The sequence below is a fragment of the Bos indicus x Bos taurus genome, chromosome 1 (assembly GCF_003369695.1).
Source record: "Bos indicus x Bos taurus breed Angus x Brahman F1 hybrid chromosome 1, Bos_hybrid_MaternalHap_v2.0, whole genome shotgun sequence".
Lineage (NCBI taxonomy): Eukaryota > Metazoa > Chordata > Mammalia > Artiodactyla > Bovidae > Bos > Bos indicus x Bos taurus.
This window is the reverse complement of record NC_040076.1, coordinates 72902976-72918926: the sequence shown is the minus strand read 5'-3', so window position 1 is coordinate 72918926 and position 15951 is coordinate 72902976. Positions and strand designations below refer to the sequence as shown.

Sequence of the window (15951 nt, the reverse complement as noted above, 5' to 3'; positions counted from 1 at the left end):
GGCACTGTAAGAGTCCAGACGTGTGCAGGAGAGTCCTACCCATCAAAGCTAGTGTGCACCTGTGTGTGCATGAGTGTGAATGCATGTGCACTTTGATGAATGCTGAGGGAAATTCACTGCCTTTCTGAGACATAGAAGAAGCTCCAGGTTGGGAGTGGAGGCCTGGTTGTCTTGCAAGCTCAGCCACTAGTTCACTAGGTGACTATGAAAATTCATTTCCTGTCCTGATCTTATTTTCTCCATCTATAAAATGGGTTGAGCCTATTCCTAAGGCCCCATCCAGCCATAGTGACCTCAAGACATCATCTTGATCCCACTCGCTTTCCAAAAGCCTTTCCCAGCCCTGAATATCTGGTGTCTGTGAAGAGCTGTCTGGGTCAGCCTTGCATTCGTGTGACAAGCATAGAATCAACAGCGAGATCCCTTAGCCAAGGCGCCCATAGGAACACATGTGTCCTTAGTATACCATTTATTGTCGATTCTGTACTCCAAATCTGTTACAAGCAGCATCCAGCAAAGAAGGACCCCCCACCTCGCCCACCAGGGCTCACACTCTATAAAACCCTGGGGGCCTAGAAAGCTCTAAATACATCACCAAGCACCTGGGACTATTTGCAATGGTTCCCTAAGTGAGGCAAAATCGATCCACTTTTGAAGGCAGCATGAAGGCGATGAGTTGGTGAGAACAATCCCTCCTTGGGTGAAGAAGAAAGTTCAGACGGGGAGGAGTTTGGCCTGGAGGAGTGCCCACCCCGCCCCTCTCTGAACCACAGCCATGACCTCCTCCCCAAGATCACCACTGCCTCCCCAGCAACTCCAGTTCAATTCCAACTGTGGGATCTGTGGGTTGATTTCTTTGAGTGATTCGTAGCTAAAGGCAGGCTACCGCCCATGTCTTTCTAGCAACTCCAGTTATCTTGTTATCTGTAGTTGCCTCCTCTTCATAAACTTCCTGAGTCTGGAAATGATTCCTAACACTTCACTACACAGACATCTGTGACAATGCTGTTGCCGCCCATGAAGAGTTCTGAGAACGGCGTTGTGCCTTTAAATCCTGGCGAGGAGGAAAAATATACACTCAGCCCAACAGTCCCTTGAGGAAAGCCAGTTTTTCTTTAATGGATGGATGAGTTTAACTTTTCCTGTATTTACAAAGCTTTGGATCCACACAGTACCAGGTGGGGTCGAATAGCTAAGATGACGGGGAGCAACAAGACAGTGACTCCCATTTTCCTTGGTTTAGCAATGAAAGCCTAGGACAGGCCATGAATTCTTGTATGAGCTTAAAGAGAGAAGGAACACTCACAGCCTGTTAAATAATGTTGCAGAAGCAAGAGGTTTTAGATCCTCACACGTGTACCACTCCTGCACAGGGCTGTTGTGAGGGTTAAAAAGAAAATGCCTGCTAAGTGCTTTGAAGGGTATCTATGCAGAGTAAACATTTTTGAAAAACAGTGGTTCTAACCAGTTTTTATTATCTTTCCTCCAATATTTACCCTCCACTCCAAATGGAGAACTGACAAGGAGGACTAGAAGCCAAAGAGCTACGGAGAAAAGTGAACTCAACTCTGGGGAACCAAGCAGCTCACTTCAGCCCCAAGAAGTGAGCAAATGCCAAGAGCCAAGAGCCTGTTGGAAAGGAAACTCCACCCACCTTTTCCGGCAGCTTCCTGACCAGACAACATGGTTTAGAGAGACCACATGGCCTGCCAAGGAAGAGAAGGCTCAATGGTTCCCTCCCGTCTCTGATGGAGAAAAGACCAGGGGCACTCAGAAGGTCAGGAAAAGGGTCCACCAGCCCCACCTAGGGTGCTTCCCTGGGGAGTCATCTGAGGACAGCTGCCCTCAGGCCAGCCTTTGATCTGGAGACATATGAGGTATCTTGGGCCAGAGAGGAAGATATTCCAAGGTCGTGGCCAATGCTGTTAATACCCAGGGGTCTGGGCTCAGCTTGACAGGTCACACTGGATGACGAAGACTCCTTCCTTACCTTTCTGATATCTCTGGCCCACTTGTACCCTTGCACAATGACCCGCCTTACACGGAGTCCTTTGAAGAATGCAGTGCCAAACCATGCTTCCTGTCTGGAGGAGAGTAGGCCACGCTTCCCCTTTGGGGCCCAGGATCAACAAGGCAGGTCACCATTGGGAATGATGCTCAAGCCCCAAGCTCTAGGCTCATTTCTTTTTGGACCCTGGCAAACCCTGGTACATGTCTGCCAAGTACTATACATATTTTGCAAACATTTTGGAGACCCGGATTTACCTTGGTGAGATAATGTCTTTTGCCTCTAACAACATCTCTCCCAGATTTCCTGTGACAGAGTGAAAAGCTACAAAATGCACTAGCTCTTAACACACATCTGCTCCTGGACTCTTCGTCAGGGCCCGTCAGCACAATGCTGTTAAGGCCAAAGTGGATTTCTTATTTGTCTCGTGCAGCAGAGGGAACTAGTAAAGGCCAGTCAGGATTGATGGCAGATTTCCAAATCTGTACAGTATTGGCTTCAGCTCTTTTATGGGAAGACACAGACACCTGAAAGTCTCCATTTCACTGTTTCTAGTTCTAAAGTGGTATACCAGTTGTCCAGAGAAAGACATGCATCGTCATGAGTGTCCTTTCTTTACCACTGTGAATATGTGTGCAGCAGGAATGGTGGCCAGGGCAGGTATTCATGTGACTGCAACACTGAACCAAAGCACTCAACTGTTGTAACCAGACTACAGGCAGGGGGAAGCTCCAGAGTGGTCCCTGACCCAGTCTGACCTGTCTGTGTATCCGTGTTGCCTGCTGTGTGTGAGAATGCTGAAGTTCAGTTTCTAGCTGACTGTAATGTCTATGAAGAATTTTACCATGACCAGAAGGATTGCTGGGTTCTATTATACTTGGCTGTCCAATTAAAGGATCTCATCCCTAAGCTATTTCACTTCCCCAGATGCAGAGTGAAAATTAAAAACAGATATAGGGCATCTCATGCCCATAAAAGGCCCAAGCAGAGGAACCTCCAGTGAGCAACAGACAGCTTGTTGGCAGGGTAGGGTGTGTGGTTGCATGGGCCTATCTAGTTGAGATGCTTCTGACCTGCCCAGTCTGGGTGCCTGAAGGTCTGGCATTGAATACAATTTCCTGTTCAGGCCAGAGTATACCTACATCTTCTCCTCCACTGCTGGTAGCTGGGCCTTTGCAAGGACTGGCTGCAGGGGGAGGGCAGGCAGGGGCCTATCCTGGTCTGTGGGGAGCCAGTTTCCAGGTAAGTCCATACCATCTCCACAAGCCCCAGTCTTCTCCAGTAAAAGCCCCAGATGGAGGATCCTGGTGATGTCTCGTTTCTTGAACTGGGTACTAATCACACAGGTGTGTACAGTTTGTGAAAATCCATCAAACCTTACACTAGCATGCGCCCACTTTTCTGTATGTAGGTTACATTTCCAGAAACAGTTAGAAGAGAAAAACCTTGCAGGTGAACACAAGGATCCCCAGGTACCAGACTGCTTTCTCCATCCAATACCAATAAGCTGACTTTCATGTTTTGGGGAGGTCAGAACTTCTACATGATTTTATTCCTTAAAGGACTAAAATTTTCAAAGCAAAGTTTGCAGTTCAGAAATATTCTCTAAAGAGGCAAAACTTGTTTCACCGGTGCCTTTCTTCTTTTTCCAGATAAAAATCACAAGACAGATACTGATGATGGCTCTGTCTTCAGAAACTGAGCAGCCTCAGTTTTCCCTTTCTTTCTATCATAGCATCCTGAAAGCCAGGGCATTTGGCAGTTCTTGGAAAAGCAGCTAAAAGGTTTGAAGCCTCCTTTGAGGAGAAAAGTCACCTTGTCTTCAGGGGCAGGAAATGAAGAGAGACTTTTCATTTGAGGGGACAGGGTGGAGCCATGCCACAAACAAGACGAGCAAAGAAGGGGAATCAACTTACATAATACTTGGGAGAGGGGCTGTCCCGGTGGAGAACTATTTCCACAAAGTGGCAGGTGTGTGATAACTGTGTCTATGGAGGCCAGTGGGGGCACAGACACAGGGAAGGCACGTTTTGGAGGAGAGCTGGTGAGCTTTAGAGGAGGGGCTTTCTGGAAAGAAGCCCAGGCATGTGAATTGGGACCACCACAGGATTTTTTCCATGGCAGGTTAGATCTCCCTGGTAGTAAGAAGGTTCTGCCAGAACCTCATCTACAGGAGAACCAGGCAGGTCAGGAAAAGGTAGGGATGCCTTTCTCTAGGGAACCCGAGAGAGAGGGACAGGGGATGGTCTGTGGACCCAGAGGTGAAGGCAGCACGGTGAAATCCCAGGTCCTCTGGGGTCCCACCGTCCCCTAGCCCTTCCTCCAGCCCTCCTCTCTAACACTCATTGGGTGCCTTCATCTGCATCAGGACCGCGTGGCTCCTCTTCTTGCAGCAGCAACAGCAGATGCAGGCAGCCAGGGAGCAGGCCAGTGCAATGATGCCGATGACAATGGCGGCAATGGCCAGCCCTCTCTGGGCCTGGGGCATGTCCCCCGGGCCACGACTAATGGGGGTCTCAATGGTGGTCAGATCGGTGTAGTCCTGTGAGGGGCTGGTGAAGTCAGTGGTGGAGGAGATGGAGGTGGTGTCGGGGTAGCTGGACGTGTCCGGGTATGTCGGCGTCCCTGGGTAGCTGGGCACCTCGGGGACCACTGAGCCCTGCACACTGGGGACAACAACATTGATATTGATGATGATGAGGGACTGGCCACGGACACTGGCTGGGCTGAAGCACACAGGGACGCTGTCTGTCCCCAGCCTGGCCTTGTTGAGCAGGAGCCAATTGTGGAGCGGAAGGATGTCTGAGTCACACCTCCAGGGGTTGTCATAGAGCCGCAGCTCACACAGCTTCCCCAGGTGATCGAAGATGCCCAAGGGCAGGTTCTCCAGCTGGTTGTTCTGCAGCTGGATGGTCAACAGGTTATTGACGTTGGCGAAGAGGTTTCCGGGGAGCTGCCGAAGGCGGTTGTTCTGCAGGGAGATGTTCTGCAGGTTGACCAACATGCGGAAGATGCTTCCATCCAGCTCCTGCAGTGCATTGGTGTGGAGGGACAGCTCCCGCAGCTCCACCAGCCCGTTGAAGGCATCCGGGGAGATGTAGCTGATCTGGTTGCGGCTGAGGATCAGGACCTGAAGCTGGCTGAGGCTGCTGAAGACGTTATCCGGGAGGGAGGTGATGTGGTTGTCGTAGAGCCACAGCTCCCGCAGGTTGTGCATGGGTCCAAAGATGCCAGGAGAGAGCTCTTTCAGGGAGTTCCCAAAGAGCGTGAGCCGGTTGAGCTGGGGCAGGTGCAGGAAGATGCCGGGGGGCAGCTGGGAGATGTGGTTGTTGGACAAGTAGAGCTTCTGGAGGTTACGGTTGTTGTGGAAGAGGCCAGGGGACAGCATTCCAATCTGGTTCTGCTGCAGGGCCAGCTCTTGGAGGTTGCTGAGCCCATCAAAACAGCCCATGGGGATGTCTGAGAGTCTGTTCTCATACAGCCGGAGGACCTGAAGGTTGCTCAGGCGCTGGAAGACCCGGGGTGAGAGGTGGGTGAGGCTGTTCTTGCCCAGATTGAGCTTGGTGAGGCCCACCAGGTGGTCAAAGACCCCATCAGGGATGTACTCCAAGTGGTTGCCATGCAGCTGCAGCTCCTTGAGGTTGCTGAAGTGGGTAAAGTGGGCCGGCTGGATCTGCACCAATTGGTTGCTGGACAGCAGGAGCGACTCGAGGTTGTCCAGGCCCTGGAAGAGGCCAACAGGCAGGATCTGGAGCTTGTTGTTGGCAAGGCTGAGGTAGCGCAGCGAGCCGAGGCTGCGGAAGGCACCGGGAGCAATGTGGGCCAGCTCGTTCTTCTCTATCCGCAGCGCAATCAGGGCCGAGATGTTAAGGAAGGGGGACTCATTGAGTTCGGTGATGTGTGTGTTGAGGATCTGCAGGCTCATGGCGTTCCAGGGCAGCGGGGTGGGCACCACCGCGATGCGTGCCCCTGTGCACTCCACCTGGGAGGCCCTGGAGCAGGTGCACTCGCTCGGGCAGCCATAGAAGGCCAAACCCGCAGCCCAGGCCTGGCAGCCCACCAGCAGAAGGAGGTAATGCTTCGGTAGCATGGCCTCTGCAAGGGGAGAGAGAGCATGTGGGTCAGGACTGCCTCACCGACACTGCCACTACTTTTAAGCCAGCATCAACCTTGGGTGCCAAACACTGGCTTGCCTTTGAACCCCATGACCACGTGCCCATCTCATGCTACCTATAGGTTGATCTGCAAGCCTCTTCATCTTCCCCGCTGGCCTTCCTACTTCCAGGCTGCTGCCCAAGCAACCTAGAGGGCTCTTCATCCTCATCCAAATCTTTCCCGCACTTCACATGCCTCCACCTTAGGATTCCGTGAGTCGGCTTTAGTCGCCCTCCAATGCCGGTGGTTTCCCCAGCCTCCTCCCCAGCCCAGCCACAGAGGCGCATATGGCATCCCCTGTGACCCCGTCTGCTTCCTCACTACTCAGTAGGCTTCACAAGGGCAGGGCTGCTGGTGCCCCATCCCAACGAGTTCCTTAAGTCAGGAACAGTATCTTATCCATCTCTGTGTCCCTCTCAGTTCCTGGACTTGCTGGCTGAACATGGCTTCCTCAGGAGAAACCAATAGGAAATGAGAACAAATAAACCAGGCCTGAACCAGGAGGAAGATGCTGAGGCCATGAACACGGAGGCTGCTGGGAGGAGCTGCGGCAGCCAACAGAGTGGGACCATGCAGTGATCTGGTGGAAAAGACTGCAGGGAAGCTCAGTTTTTGCTCTCCCTGGGCCCCGCCCTGCCCCATCACCACCGGCAACAGCCTGCCCCTGTGTTAACCCTTTCACAGGTGCTTCATCAAGGTTTAATGCAAACCACCTTCCCAATAAAAGGAAATTATCCACACCACTTCCTGTCTCGCTGAAAGGACTGCTGTGCGTCAGCTGACATCTGGAGTCTGCCTTCTGGGTACCAGTACCACTTTCCAAAAGAAACATCGAGTGGCCTTAAGTAAGTCCGAGAAAATTTAGGATGTACTCTGAGCTGAGAGGGCTTCCCTGGTGGCTCAGACAGTAAAGAATCTGCTTGCAGTGTGGGAGACCCTGGTTTGATCCCGGAGTCAGGAAGATCCCCTGGAGATGGGAATGGCTACCCACTCTAGTATTCTTGTCTGGAGAATTCCATGGACAGAGGGGCCTGGCAGGTTATAGTCCAGGGGCTCACAAAGAGTTGGACACACTGAAAGGTGGTAGGTAGGCCCAAATGTTCCCTCAGACATGGTACTGATCTGAGAATGGATCCAAAGTCATGGAAGTTTTGGTATTTGAGTTCAGGCCTATAAACTGTATAGAAAGTGGAAAATGGGGCATGGGGGTTGGGCCCTATGTGAATATTTAAGGACCACTAACTAGTTTATTTTTGGGGGCTCCAAAATCACTGCAGATGGTGACTGTAGCCATGAAATTAAAAGACGCTTACTCCTTGGAAGAAAAGTTATGACCAACCTAGATAGCATATTGAAAAGCAGAGACATTACTTTGCCAACAAAGGTCCATCTAGTCAAGGCTATGGTTTTTCTTGTGGTCATGTATGGATGTGAGAGTTGGACTGTGAAGAAGGCTGAGCGCCGAAGAATTGATGCTTTTGAACTGTGGTGTTGGAGAAGACTCTTGAGAGCCCCTTGGACTGCAAGGAGATCCAACCAATCCATTCTAAAGGAGATCAGCCCTGGGTGTTCTTTGGAAGGAATGATGCTAAAGCTGAAACTCCAGTACTTTGGCCACTTCATGCGAAGAGTTGACTCATTGGAAAAGACTCTGATGCTGGGAGGGATTGGGGGCAGGAGGAGAAGGGGACGACAGAGGATGAGATGGCTAGATGGCATCACTGACTCGATGGATGTGAGTCTGAGTGAACTCCGGGAGTTGGTGATGGACAGGGAGGCCTGGCGTGCTGCGATTCACGGGGTTGCAAAGAGTCAGACACGACTGAGCGACTGAACTGAACTGAACTGAACTAGTTGTTTGGGCTTCCCTGGTGGCTCAGAGGGTAAAGCGTCTGCCTGCAATGCGGGAGACTCGGGTTCAATCCCTGGGTCGGGAAGATCCCCTGGAGAAGGAAATGGCAACCCACTCCAGTACTCTTGCCTAGAAAATCCCATGGACAGAGAAGCCTGGTAGGCTACAGTCCATGGGGTCGCTAGATCTTGAATGAAGTTTGAGGCCTCCAGGCTCAGCTTCCTCGCCCTCAGTGATGTCGATAACCACTGTCCCCACCTGAGGCCATTGTGAGGGGCAGATAGGAGAAAGGCTGTGGAGGTGATCTGTACAGCATTGTGAAAATGTGTGAGATGTGCCAAGCTCACCCACAATATGCCCTTATAAACTTGGCATTCTTAGTCAAGTGATGAAGGATTTCTGTGTATGTGCAGAGCATCTGTAACTTCCATCTGAGGTTCAAAGAGGTCTTTAACTCCCAAAGGGTTAAGAACTGCTGATCATACATTCCCATCATTTTAAGGGATGTAGGAAGCAGGGAAACTGAGGCTTAAAGCCTCAAGCCAAGATCTTCAGATAGCTGATGAGAACTTTGAGTGTTAATGCAGTGCCTCTCCTTGCCTCTCCTTTTAATGAGCAAAAGCCCTGAGTCAGAGGAAAGAATTTCAAATGATGGTCTATAAGGCCATAAACTGACTGGGTAGAAAAGGTATTTCTTTGACCTCTCTTTGCTCCCCTGCACTCATGGGGTCCTGAGCCTGGTCCATAACTCAGAATAGTCCAGGCTTCCTTACCTGGAACTCAGTGCAACCCTCCCCCGTCCCCCAAAAAGTTTACTCTAGGGACAGAACCCAAGTTCATCCCACCTCAGACCTTGATTGTTGCCTTAGTCACAAACCATACAAGCCTTGACCTGCTGTGCTTTCACTTCAAAGACTCAAATAAGTATGTAAAACTGTAGAGAGAAGAAAGAAAAATAACAACTTGACTAATGAAATCAAGATGTAAAGGAAGGGGGCCAGAGTAAGCTATGGACACATTTAAAAGTATAGAACAGTCTTATGGACTCTGTGGGAGAGGGAGAGGATGGGAAGATTTGGGAGAATGGCATTGAAACATGTAAAATATCATGTATGAAACGAGATGCCAGTCCAGGTTCGATGCACGATACTGGATGCTTGGGGCTGGTGCACTGGGACGACCCAGAGGGATGGTATGGGGAGGGAGGAGGGAGGAGGGTTCAGGATGGGGAACACATGTATACCTGTGGCGGATTCATTTTGATATTTGGCAAAACTAATACAATTATGTAAAGTTTAAAAATAAAATAAAATTAATTAAAAAAAAAAAAGGATGAACGTGTATAGGCAAATGTCAGATCCAGAACTTGAGAGCAGAAAATTAACAGCTTAGATAAAGGGCACTGAAAAAAGTGAATTAACATCCACCCTTAGATGTTAGGGCTTTTTAACTGATGGTAACAGAGAAGGAAGGCTGCTCACAAAAGCTAATGTGATTGTAGATTGCATTAATAGAAGTGTTAAGTGTGGAACAAAGGAGGTAATTGTCTTCCTCTACACTGCCCTCATCAGTCCACATCAGCAGTGCTGTTCTCAGTTTCACCCTGAACTTGAAGAAGACCAGTAATAAACTGGTCTCCTGAAGGACTTCTGGAGAAGAGTTTGAGGAGGGTGAAGGGATGCAGACACCAGAACATCCTTGCATCCACTGAAGGAACTGTGGATAAGTAGCCAGAAGAAGAGATGTGAAGAATCTGCAAGCACTTTCTTAATATATGTCAAGGGCTAACTTGGGATAAAGAAAGCAGCCTTACTCATGTGGCCTCCAAGGTCCAAACCAGTGTGCAGAAGCTATGGGGTCACATATTTCAGTTCATCACCAAAGACAGCTTGTCAGAATCAGAATGGACAAACTTATAAGATAGTAAGCTCCCCATCACTGAGAGTGTTCAAATAGAAACTGAGCAACTACTTGGTAAGGATGCTGGAGAACAGGGTCCTACACCAGGTAGAGTATTGAGCTGGATGACAGCTGGTGTCCTGTTCATCCCCAAGAGGTTAGGATTCTAAGGCTGGGTGTCAGAGCAAGGACATGAGAGCCATCTACCAAGACAATAGTGTCTGCACTCCCAGCGAGTGGCGTTCTGCACTGCACTCCCAGTGGGTGTTCGCCCATCCCCTTGATATGTGTGAGAGAGCGATCCACTCCCTGGACTAACTTACCAAAGGCAAAGCGTCACTTCTGGTTATGAGCCATGCAGTACTCAGCTTCTATGCCCAGAATGCTTCAAAATGGTATTGTCACCCAAGTATTAAAGATTAAATTAAAGTGCCCATAACCTGGCGAGCCCAGGGCAGCCTCTCAAGTTTCCCCATCTATAAATGAGGGTGTGGGCCAAGGTACCTTCTGAGGACACATCTAAGACCTCTCTGAGTTTGTACTCCCCAGCTGGGGAGGGGCATCAAACCAGGCCCCGGAAGGGCCCAGGGCCAGGGGAGGTACCTTGTGATTTGGGAGGAGGAAGCACAAGATAATTCCTTATAGGAACAGAGGCACTGTTGTTTAAAACAGACCACACTCAGCTTGACAAATATTGCAAGAATTTGCAGATTTTCCCCCTCATAAAACCCTCCCGTCTGCAGAGCCCACCCCAGCACCACATGCAGTGGGCTCCTACTTGCCAGCACTTGTTGCAGCTGACACTGCTCCAAAGGACCTCTGGGGAGCCCACTACAAACCCAGCTGCAGAGCTTCCGGGGAGGGAGGGACCGCAGGAGCAGGGCTGGACACCGGGCAGGCCCTTAGATTTCCAGTAAGGGTGGCCTGCGTCTGTGGCAGCCTGAGGCGCTCGGGAGCCCAGCACACAGCAGCCTAATAGCCCACGCTGCCCTGCGCTGCTTGGTAGCCGTGACAAATGCCAGTTAAAGTCCCACAAAGCTACCGTAATTACACCTTCCTCCTCCAAGCAGCCAAACGCATTCTCAGTCACTGCAGCGACCAGCCCCTGTCGTTGGAGGGGGCCCAGGCTGGCATCTGCCACGGGTCCGGGGAATTCACTGAGCCCACAGTACACAGAAGGACGGACAGACAGCTCACCTGGGCACTCTGACGTGGTTCCTCCCCAGGAGAAGTGCTCGGACCCAGAGCTCTGGCTCTGGGTCGCCTTAGCAAGAACTGCCTATATGACTCATGGGCAAACACATAATTAGCCTCGAAGCCCTGGGCTTTGTTGGCTGGTGGGTTGGGACTTTGGGGTTTAATACCATCATTCACATTCCCTAAACACGAGCTTCCATGGGAGGAGACGCCTTCTTATTTCAATGCCACGGAACAAAGATTTTGGAAAGAGCCTCGGAGATGGATGAGCTACCCAGTCTTGACTCTAAGCTGGAGTGTAAGTTTAGGTGAATTCTCCAGACCTCAGTTTCCCCTCCTGTAAAGACTCCCAAGGCCCCTGGGCAGCTCTGATATCTTCAAGGACACAGAATGGAGATTTGGCCTGAAGCCCCGCCTTTCCCACCGCCCCCTACAGGTTGCATTGACCCACCAGCATAGCCACCTTCTCACTGAGGCTTGAGGACCTCATATCCATCTTTTCAGGCCCACCATGTTTCAGAAGTTTTCCAGGCAGGGTAATCCCACTCGTTAACTGGTGCATTTTCACATGGCCAATAGCCATTTCATGGACTGGGGAGCTCAGAGGTGGCCTTTGGGAGGCAACCTCCTAGCCCATCTGGGGAAACTGAGCCCCAGACAGGAGATCTCTCTCCCTGGCCTGTGTCCTTCCCCCAGAGAGGCCTCCCAAAACGTGGCTTCGTGTGCACTGAATGGTGCCCCATTCACCAAGGGAGCTGTATTGTCTCTCCCTCACTCAGCCAGCGTCAGCCTCGGTCCAGCTGCTCCTCTGTACATGGTCCACTGGATCTGAAGTCACTAAGAGGCTCACTGCATCCTAACCTCCCATCTCACTGATATGAGGTAACCACCCCCCACCCCAATCAGTATACAAACACTGTCTGGAAGTACCTGGGAAGTGTGTTTAACAGAACCAACCTCACGGCATCACATCAATGAGGATTACATGTAAAGCACTTAGACTCACTCTTGGCCCCAAATGAGTACCTACTAAATGTTACTTACAATTATTGTTCATCCACCTGTTGAGTAAAATCCGAATCTCTGGAGGCTCCACCCACAGAGCTCCTGACCCTGAGGTCTGGGATGAGTGGGTGCCCAGGACCCTGCACATTTAACAAATCCCCCAAGTGACCCTGATACAGGGGTCCACAGCCCTTACCACCACTTGAGACCTAGGTCAGCTGGGACCCCACACTCCTGATGTATGTCATTTACTGCCAAGCAGTAAAGAGAGACTGAACCCTGGATGGGGGGAGCTAAAGGTCAGGCCACAGACCTGGTCCAGCCCCCTCTGTCGCTATTTCCTTCAGTGGTCCTTTCTCCATCCCTGTCATAAATCTGGGGCTGAACTGAGTTGAATCCAGCAGTGGAGGCTGTTTCCAGGAGCAGCACTTAGAGGGCAGGGCATCAAAGGAACCAGCGTCCTCTGAGCCCATCTGATCTAACCATCTGGTCAATGTGTAGAGAGGAAAACTAAGGTACCCAGAGGAATGAGGGGTCTTGCCTAAGGTCACACAATCAATGGAAGACTCCAGACACCCAGATCAGGGCTCTATCTAACCATAATGCTTGGTGACCCCCTGAACCTTAACATGAGGCTTTAGGATCTCATCAACCACATGTCTGGCAGCACCTGGAAGCAGAAAGAGGTGGCTTCTCTCTCTCCATCCTAAAATGATCTAAGGTTTATCTACAGTCCACCCTCTAGCTGCCCAGCATGATTATTCAAGGTCAAGTGCCTCTCCCAAATTCCAGGCTGCATGGTCTGAGAGATGTTCTTCCTCAAGTCTGCCCTGATGCTTATGTTCACTCAGTTTCACCTGAGTGCCCTGGAGGAGTGCAGGGAAGGAACCAGAGGGATTGATCCCATCATCTCAATACACAGCCCCGTTCAGGACTTTACCCCCAAACACATCCTGGAACCCCAAAGGAAGAGTGCCCACATCCTCATTCCCCACCTGGTTCAATCATTGACCCCATCTCTCATGGCCCACCAAAGTCAATATACAGTTCATTTGTTTAAAGAAGAAAATGAGAAAGAAAAAGCCAGTCCTTTCCAGACCCAGGGTTAGGGGAGGTAGGGCTTCCTAAAGAGGCCAGAGCAGGGCTGTAATTAGGTTGGCAGAAGCAGCAGGAGATACTGACAAACTTGCCAGCAGACCAAAGAGATACTCCTACTTGGGGCTTTTATTTTAAAAGCCTTGGGCTACAGCCCCCTTCTCAGGGTAACACCTGGGGGGCCCAACTTTGATAAAATGGATCAGCCCCTCCTCAAAGGATCTTGAAAGAAGTTTCTAAATCCCGTGTTCCCAAAGCCCATGGAGGCAGTGAAACCAGAAGCGGGAGTCAGTCTTTGGTGGTCAGGACTCAGCGAAGCAAATTGCCATGTGTGATCACCGCCCCAGGAGCGTGCGCTGGCAGGACAGAGTTAGAACAGCTTCTGCCCCAGCTCTCCTGACTTCTCCCCATCTGGATCTACTTCCACCCACACCCCACCCCCCCTTCCATTTGCTGAGCAAGCCAAGTAGTGTCTCCAGCCCTGTGAGAGCCTTCCATGTCCTGACTTTCTGCAGGGTCTGTTCAGAACCCTTCCCCCTGGCCCTGACCTCTCTCACATACTTGTCTCCTCCCCACAGAGCCTGCCTGGCTGACTCAAGACCACAGGCAAATACTACGGTCTGGCCCTGAATGTACCCCAGATGTTCAGTCGAGGCAGAGTGTAAGAAGTGACAGCCATTAGAGAAGTTCTAAATTATGGAGGCAGTGGTGCCCACACTGGTTGAGATACGGTGATATAATCCTAAAGGAGAAGCCAGAGCATTTCAGATGGGCATCTAGCACCTTCAGTCTGAGTGATGTGTCATCCAAGAGAGAGTCCCAGCCCGCTCAGAGGTCAGGCATTTGGCCCTGGAAGTAGACTGGCACTCTCACACTCAGCATGGCGGGAAACTCTAGAAAAGTTCTGGTTTTCCACAGTTGGTTCCTTGGCCCCACTTCTGTCTCTGTGTGTGAGCAGAGAAGCTGGTAAAGGTACAAGAGTCACAGTCTTAAATGCAAACCACCCTCATCACAAATCCATCTTCAGCCCTGACTCTCTCCACCCATAGCCATTAGCGGCCAAGGCAAGAGGGGAAAGTGGCCTAAGCCACACACAAACTTAGCATCCGGAAAAACTCTGAATCCACAGCGGAATTCCAAACTGGAATCCAAACCAGACATCAGAACATCTGCTGAAGCTGCTTTTGTAGCAACTGTGAGTCAGTCTATGAAAAGAGGACAGTTCTTGCCTGGGGAGCCCCCAGCAATCCCTGAGAGACCCAAATTCACCATGGACCACTGGTGGCCATCATAGTATGTGCTGAAGAAGAGGACCTGGGTTTGAATCATCTGAAACTTAAAAAAGAGAAAACTCTTCTCCCGATGGAGCTAGTATCCTGAAAGAGGTACACTTGATGGGTAACTGGTGTGATAATTTAGTCAACTTGCCATGCGTCTTGCCAATCTAAAACATCGTCTCAGCATCTCAGGTGGACATCAGGGATGGGTAGGACCAGTGGAGCCAGAGGCGGGCCAGGGATCAGGAGAGGCGGGCTGTGGCCCCAGGCGCCTGGGCAGCAGGGAGGCGCGTTCTGAGAGCATCCTCAGGCACCGCGCCAGCCCGGCCTCTTCTGGACTCTCTTCCCCGGGGGAGCGGGGTCAGCAGAAAGAGAGGGGGAGGGCAGCCGGGTCCTTCCAGTCCGGTAGGAGGGAAGGAGGAGGTAGGAGGCCGACCCGCCTACTTACCAGCAGCTCGGCGCCCGCCCGCCTGCTTGCCGTCGACCAGAGGGAGCCGGAGAGGAGGACGTGGGGCGGCTCAAGGCTGCAGCATGAGTGCGGCTCCCGGGTCCTCCGCGTATTTAAGGGCTGCCTGGCGTGAGTCACCGCCAGGGGCAGTGTCGGCGCGGTGGCAGGGAGGGGCGCGCGCCACTGCAGCGCCCGACGTGCGAGGACAGCCGTGCGGCATCCCCTGGGGAGGCAAGCCTGCAGCGCTCAGGGGAAGGGGTTTCCTTCTGCCAGATTTTGTGATATTTTTTTGGCCCGGGAACCGGGGTGGGAAGGGAGCGTTGTTTGTTTTTTTGAACACGTTTTCCTCTTGTCTGTTTTTCTCCAGTGTTTCTTTTGGACTCTCAATGGCATTGGCTGCTGCGGTTCTAAGAAAGGGCTGTGGCTCTAGAAAAAGCATCTGTCTTTTCCGTTTAAACCTTGTATTCAGAAGTAATTTCAAGTTTACAGAACATTTTCAAGAAGAATACAAGGAACCCTCTTATTTGCTTAACCCAGTTGACCCTGTGCGAACATTTTGGGAAAATTCTGAGGCAAGTTACCCCCAGGGTGTCACTCCTAAAAACAGTGTTTCAATTGCCTTCTGACATCATCCTCTGTTCCCTCACTGCCCCTCGCAGATGTGGGTACACAGGGCAGTCAGCGGACCTGTCAGAGTGAGGGGCTCCCTATGCCCTGCACCTCTGCATTGAAGCCATCAACCTGCTGCCCCAGTGGGAGGGTAAGAAACCATTTCTGTGCATAGCATCACCAAGAGGGCCTGGGAAGGGAAGAAAGAAGTCATAGTTGGAGGGGTGGGGAGGCTGTTAAGCCCCAGCTTCTCCAAGGTGGAGCCTCAACAAGGTATGAGCCACGCTGGACTAAGCCACCTGCCCTCTTCCGCTCAAGTTACCCTCGCAGCCAAGTGGGGAGAGTGATATTTACACACAGTGCCTCATGGGATGCCGAGAGTCTTAATTAATGTTTGCACTGTGCT

The 15951-nt window shown here is 51.3% G+C and overlaps 1 protein-coding gene across 1 annotated transcript; it reads right to left on the bottom strand.

Moving 5' to 3' along the window:
- Positions 1-452: 452 nt before the first annotated feature.
- On the bottom strand, positions 453-7002 carry LRRC15 (leucine rich repeat containing 15). The gene has a single exon (XM_027538117.1). It carries the CDS (start codon positions 6096-6098, stop codon positions 4344-4346), a length of 1755 nt encoding a protein of 584 aa, XP_027393918.1. The 5' UTR covers positions 6099-7002; the 3' UTR covers positions 453-4343.
- Positions 7003-15951: the final 8949 nt, after the last annotated feature.